We start from the raw sequence: 25,449 nt of genomic DNA, 5'->3' as shown, positions 1-25,449 counted from the left end.
TAATATAGTAAGGCAGAGGTCCTCTCCTCTGTTTTCTGCTTTGTAACTGTGTGTTGTGAGAGACAGAAGCGGAGAGGCGGAGCCGTTTAGCTTGCAAACGTCAGGCCTCTCAGCTGAGGGAGCTTCCAGGGTTTCCCGGGGTCTGAGCTCACAAATGTCACACCACACCGCTGCTCTCTCCGGCTCCGGCTCTGGTTTTCATCCGCAGAGCTAAAGTTTGAGATCTTTTGCCTCAACCATGGCAGGGACGAGTATAACGCGTTACAAAGGATTTTTAACCGCAGTGGAATTATTTTTATACGTTTGACTTTCGAGCTTAATTTCCGGCTGTCCAAGGGGAGCGGAGCGTGCTTCAAACCTTTCCCCAGTTCGAGCCTCTGTAGAGCGCTCCCAAACCGCTGCCTCGCTCAGGGGATTTCAGACATGTAGTTAACATTTGAAGCTTTATATTAGCTATTTTGCCTCAGCCAGGGCAGAAGTGAGGAGAACAGGTTAATAGCTTAAAAGATTTTTAACCGCTGTGATATTATTTTAATTGGTTTGATCGCATGCTTACTACCAGGCTGAGGGCTGGTCTGTCTGCGGATGGAGCATTAGGCTTGACCGAGCTTGAGCTCCTTTCAGCAGGGCAACTCTGCGAAAGCACCTCACTGCTCCTCCCGAGAGCTATGAGTCTTTATACAGAAAGACGTTTGTATAATCTCCCAATGCAGGCCAGCAGCAGGGAAAGGCAGACAGCTGCTGCCTTGTATCGCCGTAACATTTTTTTAAATATACTTAAGAATCATCAAAGCGCTTTTGGAATACTATAGGTAGGCTGACCATTACTGGGAAGGTTCACTACTGGTCTTTTCCCCATTTGTGGACAATGGTTTTCACTGTAGTTTACTGGGGTCCCTAAACTTTACCAATGGCTTTGGAACCGCGCTCTATGCTAAGATCAAATCACAAGTAATTTGTGATTTAATAGTTATTTGTTTTTTTCCAGACAGGAAAATCCTCATTTAAAGTCTGATCTTGGTTATTACTCAGGTCATCTTTACCTGATATTTACATTACTTTGGAGTCTAATCTGAAATATTTAAGGGTGACAAAAAAGCAAAAAATTACACAACCTGTATGGGGAGAAAGAACTTTATCTTACTAGGAAGTAGGTTCAGAGTTTTGGATCAGTCAGACAGCGATGCCTTTGATCTAATACATGACTATGATGTTCCTTCTTTGTGTGACTCAACCAACTATAGATGTGAGAAATGAAAAATACCATTCCTTTTCAAGAGTAAAAGTTGCATTATGAATACAGCCAATGGTCATTTTTGCAGCAGTGCATTTTTGCGAACACATTTCAATGTCTGTACATTTATTTGAGGGCCTGTACCTGAAAGTAGGTGAACTGAGAATGATACAGATCAGGGTAGATGTGCAACGTGGTGCCGACCACCAGGAGAGATTCAAACTTATGTAAGGAGGAGCTGATGTAGCCAGTGAAGCCGAGACACCAAATTTTCAGCAGAGCTTCAAGGTCGAACAGCACAGTAAAAGCAACCTGCCAAGAAAGGAAGGAGGAAAGACGAAATTAAGCCAGGCATCATAATAAATTCTGAATTACACTGTATTTTTAAGTACTTTTTTTGGTGATTTATATTACAACTTGATTTTTTTTTCCTTCTGTGTGATCTAATTTTAGCTAAATTGACCAAAGTGACCAGCAAATACAGAAAAATTTACATTCAGCACAACAAAATGTTCTGATATGTTGCCATAATACTCAAAATGACTCAATATCTACAGGCATAAACTGGTCTGTGCAAAACATTTAAACTCGTCCCAAATTCTGTAGACTTTTGTTTGAAGGATTTGATAAACAGTTCTATAAAACCTTCTGCAGACGTGTAAAAGATTTTCATTAGACTTGGCTGCTTTTTCACTAATTGTCAGCCCTTTCCTTGGACCATGATGTGGCATTGTGCAGTGTAAGCTTAAAAATGGAGGTGGGTGGACCACTGAATGAAAAACAACCAAATATCAATTTAGTACACAAAATCCAAGTTTGTTTACAAATAGCAACAAAAAAATCCAGCAAAGGAACTTTTACTCTTAATTAAATACAAGATTTTAAACAAATAGCTTGGTGGAATTGATCATTTAATACAGTGGTTCTCAACCGGTGGGGCGCGCCCCCCCGGGGGGGCGCCGACACCCTCCCGGGGGGGCGCGAGTAGGCTACAGGATGGGAGTGGAAAAAAACTGGAAGAAAAAAATTTGCACTTTTTTTTATCACTAAACTACTTTCATAAAAAGTTAAAGTTTTGTATATACATAACTCCTGAATAAAAATTAAAATGTGTTTGGACTGATTTAAAAAAAAAAGTTTTGAACAAATTTGATTGTTTTGTTGATAGTGAGCGCAAATGCAGGTGATAAGCGGTTTTCATCCGGGTTTTTCGCGCATGCGCGCCGGACTGGAAGGAAGCTGACGAGTTCTCGGCGTATTTTTCTTCTTTAGATAACGTATCACAAGATCGTTTTAAGAGTAAGTTGATGGTTGATGGTATCATATTGCCAGATTTATACAGCAAAAGCCTGAAGGGACGGAGGGAGTCTGTGAAATGCTGGCCAAGGCTTGTACGGCGACATAGCTAGTAGCTTAGCTGCCTTATAAACACGGCAGGCAATACACATGAGAGAGCATGGAACCATGAACCCACTGGACGGCTAAGAATTATTTTATATCGGGACATAGACACCAGCAACCCCCGCGACCCCATGAGGGATTAAGCGGGTCAGAAAATGGATGGATGGACGTTCAGACATGTTTGTTTAACATCAGAAAGCGGACACACAGCAGACACACAGCGCTTCAGCAAAGAGGACGAGCCGCCCGGTAGGTTTAAACAAATATTGTTCACTAAGGATTATTTCGGTGTTTTTGTCCTATTAATCCTTTTCACAGACTCATGCCAGAGGGTTTGCATACATTGTACATGTATGTATATTAAAAAAAATCGCCGTAGTTAGCAGCTGTAGTGCAGACCGCGGTGAAGTTAGCTTGACATTGGACATTCAACCTCCGCGGAGTCAGCGGGATCTAGCTCACGGTTGATCCGGTTGAAGGACTCCGATTTCGGCTAGCGTGTCTCAGCTGCTCCCTTCTCCCAAACGCGGTGGGTCCGTCAATAAATCTGATTTGATTTTTGTTTCTCAAGACGCTCCGCTGACTCCGCGGAGCTTGAATGTCCAATGTCAAGCCAACTTCACCGCGGTCTAGTGCCGGCCAGAAAGTAGCGCTACATACTTGACCGAATGATTAAAAGGTCCGAAGGAAATGGGATAAATTCGTAAAAGAAACGCAAAAGGACTGGATTGCTGGCAGTGACAAGTGTTTTATGCAATTCACACTTAACGAGCGAGGATTGTGAGGGGTACTTACAATGGAGCATGGGCTCTATGGGGCAGTGTTGGATATAGTCTCCTCAGGTTCACCTTGTTCAAACTCCGTTTCTTCGTATATTAATTTCTTATCTGAGTCGCCGATGCTTGAGGGGGAGTTTGAAGATGTATCAGACATTTTTTTAATTTATTTTTTTGTACGTAGAGTAAGAGTTATTAATAAAATTGAACAAATCGGTAGCAAAAGACGTAGTATTTGCAGGCTGATGCACGGTACTAGTTCTGTTTGTGACGTCGCATTCCGGAACAACCCGAATGCAGAACGTTCGTGCTCTTTCGCTTATACAGCAAGTTTTATCAAAATTACTTCCAAACGGCGCACATAATTCACATATAATATACATTTCTTTACTCTGGTGACTATTTGAATGCATCTGGCAAAAAATACGTTCAGTCCAAGAGTTAGACTAGTAATGATAATAGGCCAACTGATGATAATAATAATGATGATAATAATAATAACAACAACAATAAAGCATGTAACCTCATAATTATATAGCAATAGCCTTGTAATAATGATAGGCATATACTACTCATAATAATAATAATAATAATAATAATAATAATAATAGTAATAATAATAATAATGCCTGCAAGCTCACATTAGAAGTCTGGTGCTACTGCCAATTATAGCAATAGCCTAGTAATGATGATAGGCCTACTGATGATGATGATAATAATAATAATAATATTAATAACAACAACAAAAAAAGCATGTAACCTCACAATTATATAGCAATAGCCTAGTAATGGTGATAGGCCTATACTACTCATAATAATAATAATAATAATAATAATGCCTGCAAGCTCACATTAGAAGTCTGGTGCTACTGCCAATTATAACAATAGCCTAGAAATGATAATAGGCCTACCTACCGCTACTGATGATGGTAATAATAATAATGTGGGCCTAAAAATAATAGCCTAGGGCTATCTATCTATCTATCTATCTATGCAAGGTAGAGCGGGGCGGGGGGATGGGGGATCTGGGCGGGGGGCACTGGGGCCCCAACTGCAACGAACCAGCTTTGGGGGGGCCCAGCTTGCAAAAGGTTGAGAACCCCTGATTTAATAGATAAGTTCTACTAATATTTATGCCTGTGCCTGTAGATTTTTTTCATGTTTCCATATATTGAAATGTGAAAAACACTGTCGAGCAATGACGCAGGATTTTTAAATTGCCCTGTTTAATTTAATGAAATTCAATAGGAATGCCTAATGGAAAACGTGAAGATCAGAATAGATTCTTGATCCATTTTTAAGCATCAATTATTTGGTGTTTCTGGATTGATTTTGTCCATTCACATTAATTATATGTTTTCTTTTTCTATCTCTCTTTCTGCAGGTGTTGGAGCAGACTTCAAGGACATTATGGTCTACTCTCTTTTCCTCTGCTCTACTTTTGTCACCTTTTCTCTCCTTTAACGGTTTGCCTCATCTTTTTCTCTCCCTTTCTTTCTCTTTTTCCTTTCTGTTTCTCTGTCCATTGAATTTGAAATAATCCCAAAATAATATCCAATGACATTTTTTTGCATACATATCAAACAGAGGACTATGAAAAATGCAGTAATTATCCACTTGTGAAAGCAAATCTGTTGGGTTCTCTTCAACATTAAAAAAGTTATTCTTAGTGCTACATTGCCAGACAGGACACGTAAAAACCCTCAAAAAAACGTAATTACAGTTGACAACATCATGATTTCAGAAATAACAGGAAAGTGGCCACAGAGTTTAAACGAAATCCAAGTAATGTATAGATGATTAAAAAATTGCTTTAAAAGCCCTATTTGCCCTATTAAAGTTTTACCAAGTCAGTAGTTTGTGAAGTAAAAATTCTCCTGCAAATTACCTACTATATTTTATGGAACTCCAAGGCCTTCAGACAGTACTAATCCAACGGGAATGGGCATCTCTGTGGTTTGGACAGAAATGGGCGGGATCCAATACTTGAATAGGTAGTTTTTTTATTTTATTTCTGGGTGCATTTTTATTTGCGTTTGGCAAAGAATAGAGGTTGCAATAGAGTGTTTAGAAAACCCTGGGTCCAGGGCTAGCAAAACCCTATTGGTAAACAAGCCCAGTAAGCAACCCGCCACACACTTACACTAAATAAAGGCTTGCATTTAGTGTTGAATTTCTACCCACCACAAGTTTTCTTGTTTGTGAAATTGGGGTGGCGAATACGTATTACGTATGGGTACAGACGGCTCTCGCTGTCTGTAAAATACAACAACAGCGCGAGGTCTAGCTGTTGTTGCACAGCACGATAGACCATTGGAGAAAAAAACAAGCCTAAAATCAGCCCAAATCAGCGACTGCACATTAAAAAAACAACCCAAAAACCAAGACTCTCGATATCTACTGGCAACTTTAGAAAAAGTCAGACACGCTGATAAGCGGAGTGTTGGCTGCACTGCTTCAATTGCACAGCCGCTCACATTTCTGCAATAAGCATCAGAAATGTCCATGAATTTCAGCAAATCTCAGGCTTTGGTTATCCTGCGCGAATGTGCCTGATAAAAAGCTGCTGTTGGACAATAATTAATTTATTACATGAGGTCCTTAGGTAAAACTAATCCCATGTGAATAGGGCTATAGAATATGATTCAAAACACAATGTGTTGATTTTTTCATAATAAATAATCTCATAAATACATAATTAAAGATATAATAATAATATAAAATATTATAAAATAAAACTTCGGTCATTTGGCCAGAAACAGTTTGAATTCCTTGTTATAAAATAGCTTTAAGAAATTAAGGTTGAACATTTTGAAATGTAATTAACAAGTACTTACCTCTGCCAAGTAGAACTCATCATAATGTCTCCGGTGATTCTCGCCTTTATAATAGTTGCTAGCGGCAACAATGACATCCACAGCGACCATACTGAGGATGAACATATGGAACAAGGAGGACCTCATCATTTGCTGTGAAAAGAAAGCAGTACTCAGCTGCAACATGCAATCATTGTGTGAAAAGGTTTTTATTTATCTGTCTCAACAAGCCAATATACATATAGTGGAGGCATATGATGCAAAATTATCCTGATATTCAGCTGATATAAGTAAAATAACTGCCTAAAATTAGTTAAACATTTACTGCATGTGTGCTGATTCTAAATGTTTGTTTTTATTGACTTTTTGGCAATGTCCACAATATTAGTTCAGAGAGACAAAGTCTTTTTGGCTGCTCCATTCTCCAGGGGGTCACCACAGCAAGTCATTACAAGTTGCACACAGACGCGGCAGAGTTTTTATACCAGATGTCCTTCTTGAAGAAACCAGGAGTTAAACCCGGGTCCCACGAACTAAAGACTTAAACCACTACCCCACAGAGGTAAATAGCAAGCATAATACGTCCAAGACAAAAATCAAGCTTGTATTTAAAATCACTCAAGTTTGACCATGTGCATTAGCTTTTCTCCACATGATCAGATTTTTTTGTATATATGATTTGGTTCCAAATAAATCACCCAAAACCTGAACATTAATATTATCCGAACTACACTGCACAGCACAATCACACATGGTGCCTTGCAAAAGTACCTTAAAATGTTTACTTTTTGTCATGTTACAACTACAAACTGCAATGTATTTTATGGGGTTTTTATGTGGTACATAACTGTGCAGTGGAAAGAAAACAACAGCAATAAAGAAAACGTCCCCTTTAGGCTTTGGCTGAATGTTTGGGCTGATTTCTTCCTTCAAGGCGACGCTCCACCTCAGTCTTAAGTGTCTGATAGCCTCTAATATGTTTTCTTCCAGGATTGCCTTGTATTTAGCTCCATTAATCTCTATATCAACTTCAACCTGCTGTTGAAACGAAGCATTCCAACATTGCAATGGTGTGACCACTGACTACCATGTTTCCACTATAGGGATGATGTGAAATGTAATTTTCCACCACACATACATCTTTTATATTCATCTGACCAGGGCACAGTCTTCCACATGTTCGCTGGTTCACCTACATGGCTTCTGGCATGCTGCAAACATTATTTGTTATTGCTTTCTTTTAACAATAGCTTTTTACTTTTTCATATTTGTTACATTTGCTGATTGCACGACTAATAGTTGTCCTCTCAAAAGATTCTACCACCTTGGGCAACTATGGCTCAAAGAGATGGGAAGAGAACTTGCAATGGGAAAGATGACGCTGTTATTCCAGCGTTAAATTTTCAAGGCACTTCACCCCAAGTTGTCTACTGATCTGCGTATCAGTTTATGGATATGTGAATATTTTTGAGTAAGCCTGGGGAATGGGGTTGTGAATGTTTTTTTAGTAATTGGTATGACTAGAAAAATGCTAATAATGCTAATAATAATGCTAATGCTAATATGTTCAGAATATTGATTAGAGATGTAAAGGTGTAAATACTTTTGTAGGCACTGTAAAAAAAAAAAACGACATTACAAGAAAAACAACAAACCTTGAAATACATAGGATTGAAGAACAGTATAAAAGTGGTAGCAGTGGTCCTTTACTGGATGTGTCGGCCAAATTAGTGAAACTATATGTAAACATGTAGAAGTTGAGCAGCTAAATAACATGAATTTCAAAGCAATTAGGACTGTTTCTCTATTCATTTTGAGAATCAAGATCCCAAAAGCAGAATCAGTTCATATACAGACAGCTTAAAAGAAGAAAGGAGGCAATGAATACATTCCTTTGACTTTGGAAATGCCAGCAGACCTCAACACCTTTGATGTCATCGTATGGCATCAAACAATGGAAACATAATGAAATCTCCAATGGACAAATATGTTTTTTAAGAACGAATGTGACAGATGTGGTCTGAATCTTCAAGTTGTGCAAATAGGGCAAAATGAACAGCCTGTGAGTGGGTTGAATCACTCATTCTAAAAAAAGATGTCCACGTTAGACGGAAAAAAAAGTCTAACATGGAAAGAAAGACAAGAGCAGGAAGAAAATTTTAGCACAGATTAGGTGTTTGCAAAATTATAGGAACGACGAAATTCTCCCCAGGAAAGCACAATCACAGCCATCTCTAATTCTACACATGAATATAGTTTCAGTCATATTCAATATATTAGAATACATTATCAGATGAGGGTTGTTTGTCAGATGGAAAGTACCTTTTGGAAATAACAACCTTTAAAAAATATTAAACATACTTTTCATTAAGTCCATATTTTTATATAGTTTTTTTTTTGTTTTATTGTTCTGTGACATTCCAATCTTAAATGTTGTGTTTCTATTTGCGGCAAGCAGAAAATCATCATAATTCAAATAAATGAGGTTTGGAGAACATTTTCCTGAGTTTCTTAGAAATTACTGACACATATGGGATAACAATGTTTTTGCGTCTCACTGCTTTCTCCTCTGTGTTCGACGCTGTGTTGTTTCTTCTGCCAGCTTTGCTGACTGATTTGACAAAGGCCTTTGTCAAACCAGCCAACATCAAGAACCATTTTCTCCAAACACAACATACCAGTAAATTTCAAACATAATAACACTTTCAGACAAAAACTGGTTCATCCCAAAGACAGAACATCCAAACCAGAGCTGTGCGTGTTGTGTATGCGGTCCAATACAGCAAGGATTGCTCAGACTCCTACATCAGAGAACCTAAACAACAGCTCCATAAACGCATGGCACAGCACAAGAGGGCCAGCACCTCGGGGCAAAATTCAGAAGTCCACCTCCACCTCAAGAACAAAGGGTACTCTTTTGACAACAATGATGTCCAGATTTTGGACAGACAGAACAGTTTCAAAGAGGGGTGAAAGAACCCATATTGGTCAAAAGAGAAAAGCTATCACTAAACAGAAGGGGAGGATTGCGCTTCAAACTCCTCAGTGTTTACAGCTCGGTCCTCCGACACATTCCAAAGAGATTACATCAGCAGTATAATGATTCAGGGGACCAAGTACTCCACTTACACCAAGCAATAGCTTCTAACAACCCAGGACATTGGCAGGTGGGTCATTGATTTGCATCCGACTTAGAATGCGCCAAGGAAGATGGGCCTCCATGTCCTTAAAGACAGCAGCGCACCAACTGCAGGTTGCTCAAGTGCGACCCACCAGAATTAACAAAGACTCCTGGATAGGTGTTGAAACGTTTTCAGAAAGAGCTGAGTGAAAGTCCTCCAATTTAAGCATGTTTTCTGTTGCGATGACCCGGATAACTGAGAATTTGAACAGGCATATTGTAACAATACTTTTTGCTTTGTCCCTATCAGATATATATAAAAATAATATTTGAGTATGGATGAAGCATGGACTAAACTTGGTTTGCCATTTGTCCATCAATGGCCATAAAAAAGCAAGATATACAAAAAATACAATTGCTTACTGTTTGTTTGCAGACTAACGGTGTGTGGATGGCTGTTTTTTGTCTAGAGATACAAACCCATTGTGCACACCCAGAGGTCAGGTTTCCTGCCCGAGAAGGGACGTAACAAAGCTTTTTAACATTTCTTCCAACCATTAGCTCAACCCGATGAGGTATTTTACCTCAATAAAGATGTGAGTGTGCCCATGTGTGGGAGAGAGAGAGAGCGTGTGAGTGAGTATGAGCATGAGAGGGGGGCTGACAGAGAACAGAATGTCTATGCCTCTGTGTATGAAATGCTTTGTTTTCTCTAGCTTGTCACCTTACCCGCATGCTCTGGAAAAAGACAAGCTGTTGCGCTCACTGGAAAGCAGTGGGCATTTATCACATCTTTCATGTAGATATACAGTCTCCCTTTCAAGCTCTACAGAGAATAACCTTTTGATCTTTGCAGCAGTTTTCTCTTTTTTCCCCATCCAAGCTAAATATGTTGTGCACTTCACTAGATAAGACTCTCTACATCATTCTAACAGCAAAGCACACTATTTCACCAAATTCTTCAGATGGCACTTCCATTCCCTTCATGGCCAAGATGTCAAACTCTGTTTTGGTCCATCCAATGCAGAACAGGTTTATTCTCCATGGCAATTTTATTACATCGATGCAGACTTTTTTAAGGATTCACTATGCACAAATATTGCAGGTGGAATACACACCATGATTAATGCAAAGGCTAAGTAATAGGCCTTTGCAAAAAAAACTCGTACAGTGTATGCCCGGCTTTAGGATAGTACACAGCCTTGCACATCAGAGCTAAGGACACTCACCCTGCCTCCTCTTGTGGAGGGTCACCTGATCAATCATGGCTGAGAATCAACCGTGTGCTGCTACTGAAGGTATGTAACTTTGGTGACCTGATGGGTATATCCTGAGACATGGTAAAAGGTAAAAGTGTTTTACCTCTAAGGCTGACAAATCGGAAATCCTGAAGGATGTCAGAATCCCTGCAGCTTGCTGTGCTAGCACTACAAAAAAAGTGACATTGTGATGTTTGAGAACAATTTAAAAAGGTCAGTAAAGCTCCTGTACCTGCAAGAGTGGAAGGTAAGTGCCAGACAGAAAACAATAACAAGATCTGTTTAAATGTTGTTTCTAGCCCCATCACGTCCTAAGTTGACGTGCACTAAATTCTCCCAGTGCCAAGTATGTGTCGAGCCTAAGACCGGATGATAATTCAATAACAACATATAATTGGTGGATAGACGTGTGGTGCGACAGAAAAGGCTCAACGAAAAGTTCAATAGAAGAACAGTTTTCCATCCTTTTGTAATCTAGTGTATCATGTAGGTTAATACTACAGTCATTACATCCTCAGAGAGTATGTTTATTTTTTTTAATACACTTGCAGTTTTGGTAAAAAGCTGGTTCAATAAGGGGTTCATTTTGAATTCACTGTTTGTGAGTTATCTAAAAAATAGGACATTAAGCAACAGCAAAAATAGCCACTTAAAATATATGTTTTGAATTTTTTGATAAGTATCAATATCAATCAATATGATTTCTATTTTATCGATATGCTTTCTTTCCATATCGTCCAGCCTTATTGGAGCCCACACTGTGTAGTAACTTTTTTTAGTTTTTTTTATTTATCACAAAATATTGTTATTGAAGATGGTATCAATATCATTTATGGGCCCAGGATATGAAGGTGATTTCTTCAAACTTAACAACCTATTGTTTTTTAATTCTACGTGAATCATGTTTATAAGTAGTAAAAGGGGTGGTTGAATTGCTCCTGTGCTTTGATAGATTCTGCTAATAAAGACTGGGTTACAAAAGCATGGAGAAAGCTCTCACCAATTTCAAGGGTAACTCATCTCAATGTAAAGGCATAACTCCGCCACCAGACAAATTTTGAAAAATGCCACCAAAGTGGGCGGTTCCAAGAGACATTGCTAAGTGTGGGGATAAGCAGTGGGCAGACTCATGGATGCCTTAAAGCAGGGGTGTCAAACCCCAGTCCTCGAGGGCCGGTGTCCTGGAAATTTTGTATGTATGACTGCAAACTGAGGAGCTAATTCCGCCACTTGATTCAGGTGTGTTGGACCAGGGACACATCTCGAAGTTCCAGGACACCACAACTAAATATATCGATAGAAATATCGCAAAGGTCATTATTCCAACTCAACTCAGAGGAATCGAGACAGAGCCACTATTACATACCCCAGTGGCAGAGCTACTGACGTCAGTTTTTCTGGGTGATGTCACAATATCTTTTGATATACAGTATATACAGTAATTTCTCCAAACAATGACTGAACTTGAAGATGGCACTAGAAAACATTGATGTTAACAGTTCATTAGCAAAAAAAAATTGTCAATTTGGGGGTGAGTCACCCTTTAAAGCCAATTGTGTGGGAGCATTGGCAACAAGGTAAAAGACGAAAGGGTGACAGACAACGTACACTGTACTGTGCAAATACTGCAGCTGTCTAACTGTTAGCTGATGGTAAGCTTGAATCTATTTCAGGAACGTTTAATCAATGCTGAGTTGAACAAAAAATGTAGATGTGCTTTTGGCATTAGGAATTCCTAATGATTAGAGAAGCAAAAGGCTTGCAATTTGGGTGCATCGAGTCTGGGTTGGGTTAGTCTACACTGATTACAGATTCATTTAAAACAATGTTCGTGATTTGTGAAACCTATACTCTATTTGTAAAAATAAAAGAATACAGATTTCTAATTTTCCTCAGAACATTGCTGGAATCTCATCATCATTTCTTGTACTCAGTGACCCAATGTTGTCTTATCATGTGAGCTGAATGTATTGCAACACCCATGTGTGAGTGATTCTTAAAAAAAATCCTATTATGAAAAAACAAGACATAACTAAACAGCACTGGTTTAAGATGCAACATATCGTTGAGACAAAGTCTGTGATGGAAACACAATGAGGAATAGATTTTTAATCATAAGATAATTTTAAACAGTTACATGCTTCTTAAGAAAGTGCATTGCACATTACGTATCAAATGCTTGTAAGGATTAAACCACAATTTTTTCCACTCAGTTTCCCTAAATAGTCTGCTATCATAAAGAGCATTTCGACAAGATGGCTGAGAATACAGGCATCCCACCTGGGACATATCCATTGGCTGGAAGTGTGGAAAAGCACAGAGGCAGATTGACTGTTTCCTCATGTTCTGTCTCTCTGCATGGGCTGCCAATGAGCACAAATGCTCTTTCTGCTGGTACTTGAGATGAGTGTAGCACATGTGCTCATTGCTGGCACAGTATAGCAGTACTCACACAGGAACTGTCACCAGCAGACTGGGCCATGTTCTGGCACCTACTCCTGTGACAGTTTTCCCTCTCCTGTTTACTGAGATTAAGAAAAAAAACCTGTTTGAGATTACAAACTGTTTCACTCCCATTATCTCTTAAGTCTCTGCAATACCCATGTTTAAAAATAAATAAATAAAAGAGTTTATCTTCCTTTCATCAAGTTTTTTTTTTACCTATTTCTCCAACTCTGATTGAATTTATGTCAAATTGAAACTGTGCTTGTTAATTTAGAAATCTCTTAACATCAGGGAGCGTTGTAACTCCAAAGCATTTTTGGCCAACAAAATGGTTGTGTAAAATCTTTAACAACTTCGAGTAAAACAGAATCTCCTTGACTTATTGCGGCTCTAACAAGAAGAGGCTGACTCATGTCTCTGGCTGGAATACAGACCTTAATAAACCACAATAAACCATCTGTCAGCACCCTTTCACTCTTCATATATGCAGTACTTTTTCAGTTCTCTCTCCATATCCTAGTTCTAGATACAGTGTAGACCTTTAAGTTACCTCCTTTGCCAAATATTATTGTCTGTTGCATTGCATTTGGTGAGCATCAATCTGCCAGAATAAACTTTCAAGTGCATGTTTTTGCATGAATAGAACAATATCCCAGAGGTAAACGTGTGTTGTTGAAGTCACGCGGATCAGACCAGGAAGGACAGACGGACAGGCAGACAAACGGACATAGTTCTTAGCAATTAATAAAAACAGGCTTACACAATCTATTGTCTATATTGTCATTACAATATCAGTCTGTGCAATACTCATTATGCAATGGACTGTTTGGATGGCAGTAATTGTTAGCTAATATATTTGAAGAGTTATGAACTTGTATTTTACATGCTAATGTAATATTTAGCCAGTTGGACAGAAGCTCACAGCAGCAGATGCTGACACCGAACATGAATGGCATTGCCCAAAATGCAAAAGGTCGCAGAGTGATGGAAGCACAGTTGAGGAACAGAGAAAAGAGGAAAATAGGGATATAACACAGTTGATGCGGTCATCGCAATATTCACCGGTATTATCGCCATCCCCATGGTAATATATTACGTAGCCCTAGTGAATAAGTTTCCGGACCTAAAAAATACATTCAAAATCATTGTAATCTAGGTATAAGTATTCAATCCAGTGTTTTCACAATTTCCCACCTAGCCAGTTCTGTTCTAATCTTTGTTCTAATTTTATTATCGACTAATTTCAGAATTATTTTGATATTTTATGTGACATAGTGAGTGAGATGGGATATGTTTTCCACCTAACCTGTGCAGTTATAGACATATTCAATAAAGTTTTTATATTTTTTTATTGAGAGAATGGATGATGACAATATGTGCTACATGTGTTGGCTCAAACCATAAACACATTTCCACAGCTGTGAATAATGTTTTTGCACTTACCATAGCGCGTCAAAAAAGCACATGGTTGACTAAAGTGTCGTAAAACAAAAGAAATACAGGAAAGAGAAAAAAACAGTTAAAAGCCTAAAGACATTAGCACAGCACAATGAAATCAGACTAAAAAGTCCAGTCTATGTTAGACTCACAATGTGTTAAAAGCCAGAGAGTAAAAGTGTTTTTTCAAGTGAGATTTGAAAACATCAACTGGGAGAGCTTGTCTTATATTTGCAGAGGAAGGCCAATCTAGAGCTTTGGGGCCATAAGAGAATATGCTTCATCACCTCTCAATTCCTTCTGTGATTTAGGAACCACAACCAGTATCTGGTTAGTGGCTGTGAGGGAACAAGATGGAACATAAGGGTGCAGCAGGTTGGACGAATCAGCTGGCTCAAGGCCAATAAGAGACTTAAAAACAAACAAAATAACATTAAAATTGATCTTGAAATAAATGGGACGCCAGTGCAAAGAGTCATTTGCTCTTATTTCTTTGTACTTGTTAAAAGTGCCATGACATCAGTGTATAAACTATTCCTTGTAGTTGATATTGTTGCATATGTAAATTATCCAAAGAATTTCATTTAAAAAAAATGACGTCAGCTTGTTGTTTTGTCAGGCCAAATGTTCCTCATCAGTTAAAGGGTTGGTTCTGGTAATGATATGAAGCTCTACCTAGTTGACTTCACTCTGATTGGCTACAACCATAGTTAGAAAACCAGTCAAACGTGCCTCCAACACCCCAACCCCTCTCTTCTCAGTCCAACACAAATCCATTATTATGGTATTATGACTAGGGGAAATATTTATGTTGCAGGTCGGACAGGTGCTCCGGTGCTCTGCCCCTGTCCCCTCCGGTGTCTCTGTCTGAATCAGCAGGTCACGTTTATCAGACAAGACAGCATTTAGAAATTAAATAAACGTACTGATAATGACAGCTTTGTGATTGCCATACTGATTGTTGGTACAGAAATGTTTTTCAACATTAGAATGTTCAAAAGCTCCGATATGAATTTACTTCTGTAAAGTGTGCTGAACACATGAACATAACACAGTGTCGTATTGGACCATGGCAAAGTAGGTTTTAGGTCTGACAAGGTCCAAAAGGTATGGATGTGTGTTAATCGCGCATGGAAAAAAGAAGGGCTACTCTCCATTCATCAGTTTATGACTTTGTTTGGTGCCCCCTGAGCACTTGGTGCCCTTGTTGCAGTGCGTAATGCACTTTTTAGAAAGATAAACTGTTTTCTGATCTGACCGTTTTGAGCAAGGAAACAAAGCTGACCGCCCATGAGCTGGGCCTTTGGTACCACTTTAGATATCAACACGGCCTTATCAGTGCACAACAGACCATAATATACCCCCAAAACCCCATACAAATTAGATGTGTTGCCATGGCCCCTTTAAATATAGCACTGCCACATTTTGGACTAACTGAAGGCATGACAGTTTGCTTTGGCTAATTCCTGTAAAAGATAATTACAATAATCCGACCTGGGGGATATAAATGCATGGATTACAGATTCCAAGTTACACCCAGAAAGGAGAGGTTTAATCTTAAGAAATGTCTAGGGTGAATGAAAAGAATTATACCAGCGTTAACGTGGTTATCAAACCTAAGGGCAGCATCTATTTTAACACCAAATTTAGCCTCAACAAACTACGAATGATGGGTCAGGATGAAGAGAATTCATCCATACTCTGAATCTGATGTTGTTCCAATAAAGAAAGAGGATAAAATACGTCCTTGGTTTGGTTTCACCAATAGAAGGTTTTACAAATATCACAAATTAAAACTATACATTTTTGCACTATGCACAAGACTGGGGGGTGCCCTTTCCCTATTAAATAGACATGCAAATAAACAACAGAAAACTCATTCTGGGTCCAACAGACACCATGATTTATTTCTGTTGTTTTTCTCACAGTGCTGATGACGTCCCATGACAGAATGGCACCCTGGGTGGCGAGCCATTCCCTCCAAATAGAAACTTGCCACTAATTAGTCAAACTTAAATTACTTCATGGCTGTAGACACTATATGACCTTCTTTCTACTGGAATTTTATTTCACATTTAGGCCTTAAGCCCTCTTTGCTGTCCCTTAACCGTATTAAATGATAGCTTTCCTCTGATTCTTTCTTTTCTCCCCGGTTTGTCTCCTGAGTCGATTTACTCATTTTCAGGAGCCGCTTTTTCACTCCACACCAGAAAGAAAGTGACCGTAACCTTGACAGGTTGTGTGAATGTGTGTGTGAGTTTTAAATGATAGCTATCCAGGGGGTAAAGATCAGAGTTAGGAGGAAAAGGAAGGTTCCAGAGAATCAATAACCTCGGGTTTAAGAGGAAGAAGCAACAAAAAAAATCGTTATAGTCACTGGACCTCTGAGCCCCCCCAGTGAGTTACTAGGTTATCAATCACTCTGCATTTACTGTAGCTCTGCAGACATAGAAAGGAAACATTATGGGGGTGGGGACATATGCTGCTCATTGCTAGATCAACAAGGGTGAATTAATCAGAAGATATTTCACTTATTCACAAACTGAATTCCTAAAATGAAGTTACAGTAATCAAAATATAGAATTTATGTAAAAGCAACAGTATCACTGTAATCTTTTTCCTTCCTTCTTACATATCTACCTTTTAAAAGAAGAAGCTAATGTGAATGAATGTTCAACTTAAGTTAACTATGGTAACGTTTTTTTTTTTTTTTTTATATATCTGAATGATTGTTAGAGCACAGACATTTGTATTACATTTTTTTTAGCTTGAACCTCTTGCTTTTTATAAAAGCGCAAACATGCTACCATATGATGGAAGTAATGAATTAAGATATTTGGAAAGAAGAAGATGACTACTCTATTATAAGGCCAGCAACTGGCTGGAATCCATTAACAAGGTGTCAATAAAGCACCAGCCAAAGAAAAAAAAAAAAATCAGTTGGAATGTCAGAACTAATTTGCTGACTGGTTTGAATAGAAAGGTGTGTATTTTTTGATTAAATTAAAAAAATAATTGGTCACATATTTAATCGTAAAAGTTACAATTTGTTTAATATTTTGGCTTAAAAGGCCCATCCTTTGCCTAAAGATCACGTGGCCTTGATCATTCCAAACACAGTACAAATACACAATGCTTTGCAAAAGTATTTTTACCCACTGAACTTGGTCACATGTTTTCATGTTACAACCACAAACTTCAGAGTATTGTTATGGGAGTTTTATGTGATAAAAGTGAAAGAAAAATTGCAATTAAATTTTTCTTACAAATCAAAATCTGTAAACTGTAACTTGCATTGGTAATTTGGCCCAATTTATTCCAATAACATCAAGATAAAAGTCCAGTGCAACCTATTGTATTCAAATGCCCTGAAGCCGTTTTGTCACTCACAGGTTTGTTAACTGTTTTTTTTTTTTTTTTTTAAACAAAGTATCATGAAGGCCAGAAACACGGCAGACAAGTATTCCTTTATAGCGTTCGTTTCGTGTCTAACAATGAGAAAGCTCTAGACGTGACTTTACCCTCCGCCTGCTGATTGGCCAGGGAGGGCAAGGGGGCCAATATATAGGTCTGGGACTGCACACGCAGATCATTAAAAATCTGTTTCGATGGATTTCTCTCATCCCAGCTGTCTTCTTGGAACTCAGATTAACAATCCATAGACAAGAAAACTGGCTCCCAACCTTTGGCAAAACACTCTTAGGTGTGAAAACATCTCAATAGAAATACACTTTACTCTCTTTCAATTAATTAGTAACTAGGCATGGGAATTGTTAAGGATTTATGAATACTACTACTCTTAACGATGTTCCTTATTGATCCGGTATTTTATCTGTACCATTATCGATACTTATTTGTTTAATCAAACAAAAGGGTAAAAAAAACAAAAAAAACAATCACACACTGGTTTATTTTTTTACACATTTGGAACAAAAGAAAACAAAATAAGAGCACAAAATAAATATTTTTAATAGAAATAGTGCAATAAAAACATTATATAAATAAAAAAGGCTTCATCACTATTTCTTAAATAAAAAGTATGTTTTAGGAGAAAGGAATATCAACATTGACAACACAGAAAATTATTATCTAAATTCACTCGAAACAAAAAAAATGCACTCTAAAAATGATTTGAAGATAAATAATATTTTACCTCAATCCAAACCAAGTGCAGTTTCAGGGAAGATGAAATCATCATTACCCGCTAAAGATTTATGATATATTTACATTCCGCTTTGTAATCTAGTGCAAGCTTTGCTCATGTGTGACTCATTTTCAATGGAGAAACAGACGAGTTGGTCTCGTCTCTCTGACTTCAGGCAGAGTTTGTTGCAGCAGCACGACTGACTGACCGCCTGTCAGTGCTTTCAAAGTGGGAGGAGCTCACAGCTGCACTCGTGGTTTGTTGAAGAGACTGTAAACTCAACGATCGGTGCTTTTAGCTGCCAAAGTCTCAAACAACACAAAAAAAATAATTACTATATACATTGCTTGTTGCCTTTGAATAAGAAAATTGCTAGAGCAGTCTGAAAAGTTGCTGAATAGTTGGCAACAGTGTTGATAAAAGTAAGCAAAGTCAACATATGAGAGCAGAACGCTAGCCCCTCCCATCAGTCCCCTTGGTATGTGTGTTTCTTAAGGTGGAGAAGATTGGCAAAACAATGTTGTTTGAGTTAGAATCTCATAAAAAAATGAATGAAACCTTAAAAATACCATAAAGAGGACCAATAAGGCTGAAGCTTGTTGGCCTGCGGGGACTGTCCAACGTGGCCCCGGGGCTATTCTGATAAAAAAAAAATTCAATTTAACATATATATAAACTTGTTTGGATCTATAAATGATCCTTATTAAATAATTTCTGAGGTCTAATGCATTGCCTGAATCCACGGCACATAAAACAATTTTTTACAAAAACAACAGTTATCTGAGGCACAGAGTCAACGGGATTGAAGCTGTGTGTGAACAAAAATTCAGGGAATTATTTTAGTGTGGCAGTTTAAGAGAAGAAAAAAAAAAACGATATTAGAAACATTGAATTTTATCCCGTTTTGTAAATCAGGGGAGGATACATTTGCAGTGAGGGAAAAGAGGCTCTCCTCTTTGCTCTCTTAGCTTTGACTACCCGGGAGTTTCATGACGAGGCAGCAGCAGCTGTTCTATTTGACTCCATATCAGACTTTAATCATAGATCAATTTTATCATCAGCATTCAAAGCTGCAGTGTTATTCATATTTGAGCTGGTGACACATAACTATACAAAATAACTTTTCAATAAAATAAAATGAAAAATCCCACAAGCCATCTTTAATGTTAAATAAAAGTCAGCACAACATTTATCAGGGTTTTCAACCAACACATTCATCTCTCAGATGATTACCAGGACGGTGTGTTCCACAGATTAACAGATTATTGTGACAAGGTGTGCAGCAATTACTATAATTACTGTAAACAGTCAAATACACTTGTGCGTAATGCTGTGTGGTGGATGCATTGGCTCTGCCTGAAGACCCTGTAGATGGGAGAATTAGAAGTAATCGCGGGTTCAGGGATAAAATATTTCCTGGTCAAGGAAGATGACTGGCCAAGATGTCACTTTACCATTTACGGTTGAAACTGGGCGTGTAGAGGGCAGAACCTGAGGCGCAACTACGTATGCAGAGGCTCAGGTACAGCTGTCATCTATAAAGGGAAATTGCGTGCGTATGGTTATATAAATCAGACTTTTTTTTTTTTTTTTGCCGTATGCCATTTTATTTTTCTTGCCATACAAACAATTTTAGTATGGACTTCACTCAAAAGTGTATAAACAGGACCCCAGGTACGAGTCATCAGTTATGCACCACCTCCGACTAATGGAGAGAGTTGGACCCAGACATACCCAGACCAGGGGCGTGTGCTCATGCACAAACAGGCAGGCGTCAACAGGCATGACAGGCTTTACAGTCAGACACACACAGACCAGACTGGCAACAGACAGGTGGTTCAAAAGACACTCCAACAGGTACAGAGGGATTATGTAAAGGAGGATACACGCTGCTGACCTCTCTGCTAAAAGCACCCACCTGCCAGCTCAGAAACATTTGAATCATTTGATGGCCAATTACTCTTGAGTCAGGCAGAGCATAACAGCGACTCACCTTTCACTCCCCCCAGCACTCACAGATGGCCATGCAGGCAGGGTGTCCACCACTTTTCTTGGTTCTACCTGTCCACTCCAAAACACAACTCCCCTCTGACGCCAGTGAACATGAGGCTGTTCGGAAGATTTTAAAAACAACTTCGAAGAAAGAGCACAGGAGTGCACCCAAAAATCTCAAAATACACAACAACATGCCGTTTCTTTTCACGGCATTAGAAACATACATTGTTTCAGCAAAAATAACTGATTCCATGTGTAACAGACCCTGGGCAAACAGGGACACGCTACTGTGAACCGACAATGTCCGCTAATGTGCTTATGTTTACCTAAGCAGTGCTGCCTTGATACTTGGTAAATATTGACACTTTTAATCTGGGATCTTTTAATGTTTTATATCTGTAACATGATTTTATCATGACTTTTATAGCTGATTTACTTTTATTTCGAAGGAGACCAATAGTGTACACACAATATTAACAATCTACATGAGTGAATGAGCAGTAAATCACGTATGAAATAAAGTCGTAGTGGAGTGAAGCTACTCAAAATGAGTTAATTGAACTTGTGAAGGTTTAACGGCACTGACTGTAAACAGGCCTAACTGTTAATTTGAATTTAATAAAGTTAATATAAGGGATGCACTAACCCCTCAACACATGACTGAACTCATGATTTCCATCAAATTATTTTTCTGGATATTTTATCGTGCAACTGGTAAACAACTTTAGTTGTGTAACTATAGTCACAAAGTCGTTCATATCCTTTAAAGTTTTTCATGCATCCCAAATAAGACATTAAATTTATTTTATTGAGATATTGTATGATGGACCCAAAGAAAACAGAACATCTTTCTAAACTGAAGTCATCAAAGCCATCTTCATGTTACTGCTCCGTATTTAATTTAAAATATACTTTATTCATCTCAAAGGGAAATTAAATGTTGTAACATCTATTGATCCAAATTCTTCTAAGAGTTATTGTACAAAGTGATGGCTGTTGACAGGAAAGATCTCTAGTAGCAGTCTGTATTGCAGCAAATTTGACGAAGTCTCTGACTGAAGACACTTGGTTTTCTTAAGACAGTCTTATGAGAAGGATGGGCATAAAGCCATCAATAGTAATGCACCACCTAATTCTGTGACTCCAAATCTTTAGAATCGGAATGGAATCAATTCTTGAAATTTTAATCGATACCCAGCCCTATAAGGCGGCATTGCGTCACTTCCTGTTTTCGCATTGGCACTTGGTGGATCTGTTAGGTGTTTCAGACTCTCTCTTTACTGTCAATTATGTGACAAAATGGGTGGTGGAATTCAGGGCCATTGTGTGGTAATTTCAGAGAAACTATCTCATCAACGCAGACTCCAAACTCCAGGATCAGCAGTGAAACTGAGGCGGACAACTCACACCCAGAAGATGTGATGTTTTGTTATTAAAAAAAATTGTTTTTTTGGTGCTCATCATCACACTGTGTACCGTTACTCAGTTAAGTTGGAGTCGATTTAATGAAGTGATCAAACCGAGCTCCTGTGTCATCTTTCTTACTCCTCCACAATACATCTGTTTTGTCTCAAAATCCAAAGACTGTCCAACATTGCACGAATATGAAGCACTGACTTAGACACAGACTGACCAGGTCCAAACAGTTAATGTGATGTGTGGTATGACAGAAAATTTAACTTCCACTGCGCTCACCTCACTTTCTCCACCATAGAAAAGCCAGAGAGGAAGCAAGTATATGAAAAAGATAATTTGCTTTCAAAACTGATGGTCCTTTTACACCGAGTTGGTATCCTTTGATACAGAATTGAATACTAATTGAGTGAACATAACTTAAAACTGCAAATACAAAAGAAAAATAACTGACAATTGTTTCAAATCCAAATCATTAAATCAGAATCAGAATCAGAGTATGAAATAGGGCCAAGTATGGGCAGAGGGGCTGACTGAGTCTTTGGAGATTTCAGTTTTGTTTGAAACCTTGCAACAAACTTGGTGCTTTACCAACTCCCTGTGATAGAGCTGTCAGCAGAGTAGTAATACTAGGTGAACAAAGATAAACCAAACTATAGTTACATCCAAAATACAAATTTGAAGACTTTAACAGCGATTATAAATTAGAGAACTGCAATCAAGACTGCCTCTGTGACAAGGTCCAGCTTTATAAGACTGCATTCAAAATATATTTAATACATTTTTAGGTTTTAATTTGCAAAACATATTTAGAGAGAAAAGCGTTTCCTTTTAAACATTTGTCTCACATATTGCAGCTTCTGGAAAGCCTAAAGAAAATCTAAGAGGTTTTTGAGCAATTTGATGGCTTGACACGCCACAAAATGCTGTCACTTTCTGACAACGAAAACAAGTGATGGCTTTACAAATCAAGCGGCGTGTGATTCATGTCAATGTCAGCACCATTCAAACACTAAAGCTTTTGTTAATTATTTGTCTCATGCCTGACACTTGACATGTTAAAGCAAGCAGAAACAAACAAATAAAGTTAAAGAATGCCACACAATGAAAGAAAATGATTGTGCCAAAGAGCTAAACCCACTATATCTCCAGTCTTTTATTTAGGCCTTAAATGTCTCACCACTATATATTAGCAAAAACTTAATTATCTACATTTTTACGTGGCTTTGTCTAAGCCTGCATCACTGTATGTCAGGCAGGGTGGTCAGCAGCACAGGGGCCACACACAACTGTCCTCTCTTCCATCCTCTTCACCCTTTACATCAGAGACCAACTGTGGCACAGAGACCTGCCACCTCCTGAAGTTTCCTGATGACTCTGCCATAGTTGGATGTATCAGCAGGGGTGAGGCACCTGAGGTCCTTCAACCTCTGCCGGACGATGCTCAGGATCCTTTACGGGTTTGTGGTGGCTAGTGCAACCCTCTTTTCTTTTGCATTCTGGGCAGCAGGCTGGGGGCAGCGGATGCCAACAGACTCAACAAACTGAGCTGCAAGCCCAGTGACATGGTGTGAGTGGAGCTGGACCCTCTGATGGCAGAGTCAGAGAGGAGGAGGCTGTCGAAGCTGCACACCATCTTGGACAATGTCTCCCCACCCACTCCATGACACACTGGTCAAATGCAGGAGCACATTTAGTGGACGACTGATTCCTCCAAAATTACAAAATTCAATTAAATTCAAAAATACTTTATTTATCCCAGAGGGAAGTTAAATAAATAACAACCATCTCTAGATTTTCTATTGAATCAATCACTCAAACATGGTTCACTTATGTTTAAATTCTATTTTAATTTTCACTACTTGCTATATATTTATATCCATACATACATACATACATACATACATACATACATACATACATACATACATACATACATACATATTCTCTCATATAAAAAAGCAATTTTTGTAAGTCTTATGTTTTTTTTTTTTTTAGATAGCATATATTTCTCGTTTTTTCCACGTTCTTTGAATGGGTGCAGCTGTAAAACAAGAATCTTCCTCAGGGCTGAATAAAGCATTCTGATTCTGATTGATTTGTGCTGTCAACCAAAACTTTAACCACTCCTGCTATTTAGGAACAAACAGTTCCTAATCTTGCTCAAGTTTAATCATGAAAACACGATCAAATTAGTAAGTTATTTTGACCATAATCAGTGACTTGTAAAAGTATTCACATCACATTTTTTTTATATAAATATGAATGTTAAAGAATTTACTTGTATTTTATGTGATCAAAAAAATACATGAAGCTAAGTCAGACTGGGTTAAGAGCAAAGATGTACACCAATTCAAAAGTCTTGGGACAGATTCTCCATTAGATTCAGGTCGGGGCTTAGCCACTGTTTGTTTAGCATGTAACACCATTATGCTCACGGTCTATTTTCAGCATAATTTCGACAACTTTCAGCCTAACGGGCCTAACGTTACGCTGACATGCTCTAGCAAGAACCTTCCCGGTTGGAGTTGCTGGCTGTTATGCTAGTTTACCTCATTCAACCTCCCAGGTGTGTCCCATATTATTCAGCCATAAATGCCAGCTTTTATTCTTGGATTGTGTGAAATAAATTTCTATATAAATGCCCAGTGCGACTTATAGTTCGGTGTGACTTATATATGACTTTTCCCTCTTTATGATACATTTTTTGACTGATTCAACTTATATTCCGGAGTGACTTATAGCCCAAAAAATACAGTAGCTTTGACTGAAACCTGACTTCAAAAATCACACTGACATCTTCTGAAAAACTACTTGAAACAAAGTGAGAAATCCTTTTGTTTTCTCTACTAATCAGAGGGATTCTAGATAGAGTCGGTATAAATAATGTATTGCAAATGCATTGTTATAATACATCGCTAATGTATTAATGTGCTAATAATGACTGTCAATGAACATCATATTCTACTCTGGTCGGTAATTATTCTTCTGGCAGAAATGATGGTCTTTTTGCAACAAGGTAACAATAAGATCTTATTAGTATGATTGCAAGGGAGAAACAAAGACATTGTTGAGTGCTGTATGTAATGCAGCAAATGGCTCAAAGGGTAGTCAGTTGTGTTTACCCCTCTGGTTATCCCTCCATCTGAATTTTCCCTCCTGCTGAAGCTAGAGCTCTGAAGAGAATACTACTTTAATGGGAAAGCTGCACCCCATTTCTATTTTCTCTCTCATTCTCTATCCAATTTCACTGTATTTATCTGTTGTTTTTCCCTTTCTCTCTCTCTCTCTCTCTCTCTCTCTCCCTCGTTTTCTGTTTCTGCGAGTGTGTGTGTGTGTGTGTGTGTGTTTGTCTAAAAGCTCCGGCAAAGTATTTACTCCAGGAAGGCGTGTTGACAGCTGTCCTCC

The 25,449-nt window shown here is 38.4% G+C and overlaps 1 protein-coding gene across 5 annotated transcripts in view; it reads right to left on the bottom strand.

Moving 5' to 3' along the window:
* Positions 1-25,449, bottom strand: part of nalcn (sodium leak channel, non-selective) — a 126,960-nt gene that overhangs the window by 70,706 nt on the left and 30,805 nt on the right. For all 5 annotated transcript variants that reach the window (XM_036139063.1, XM_036139062.1, XM_036139061.1 and 2 more), the window contains 2 exons: positions 6,249-6,380; positions 1,379-1,546 (listed from right to left, as the gene is read on the bottom strand). In XM_036139063.1, coding sequence (XP_035994956.1) covers positions 1,379-1,546; positions 6,249-6,380 — 300 coding nt within the window. The remainder of the gene's footprint in view (positions 1-1,378; positions 1,547-6,248; positions 6,381-25,449) is intronic.

This window comes from Fundulus heteroclitus, chromosome 7 (genome assembly GCF_011125445.2).
Source record: "Fundulus heteroclitus isolate FHET01 chromosome 7, MU-UCD_Fhet_4.1, whole genome shotgun sequence".
NCBI lineage: Eukaryota > Metazoa > Chordata > Actinopteri > Cyprinodontiformes > Fundulidae > Fundulus > Fundulus heteroclitus.
Note: the sequence above shows the minus strand (reverse complement) of the source record. Positions and strands in the feature narration are given on the sequence as shown.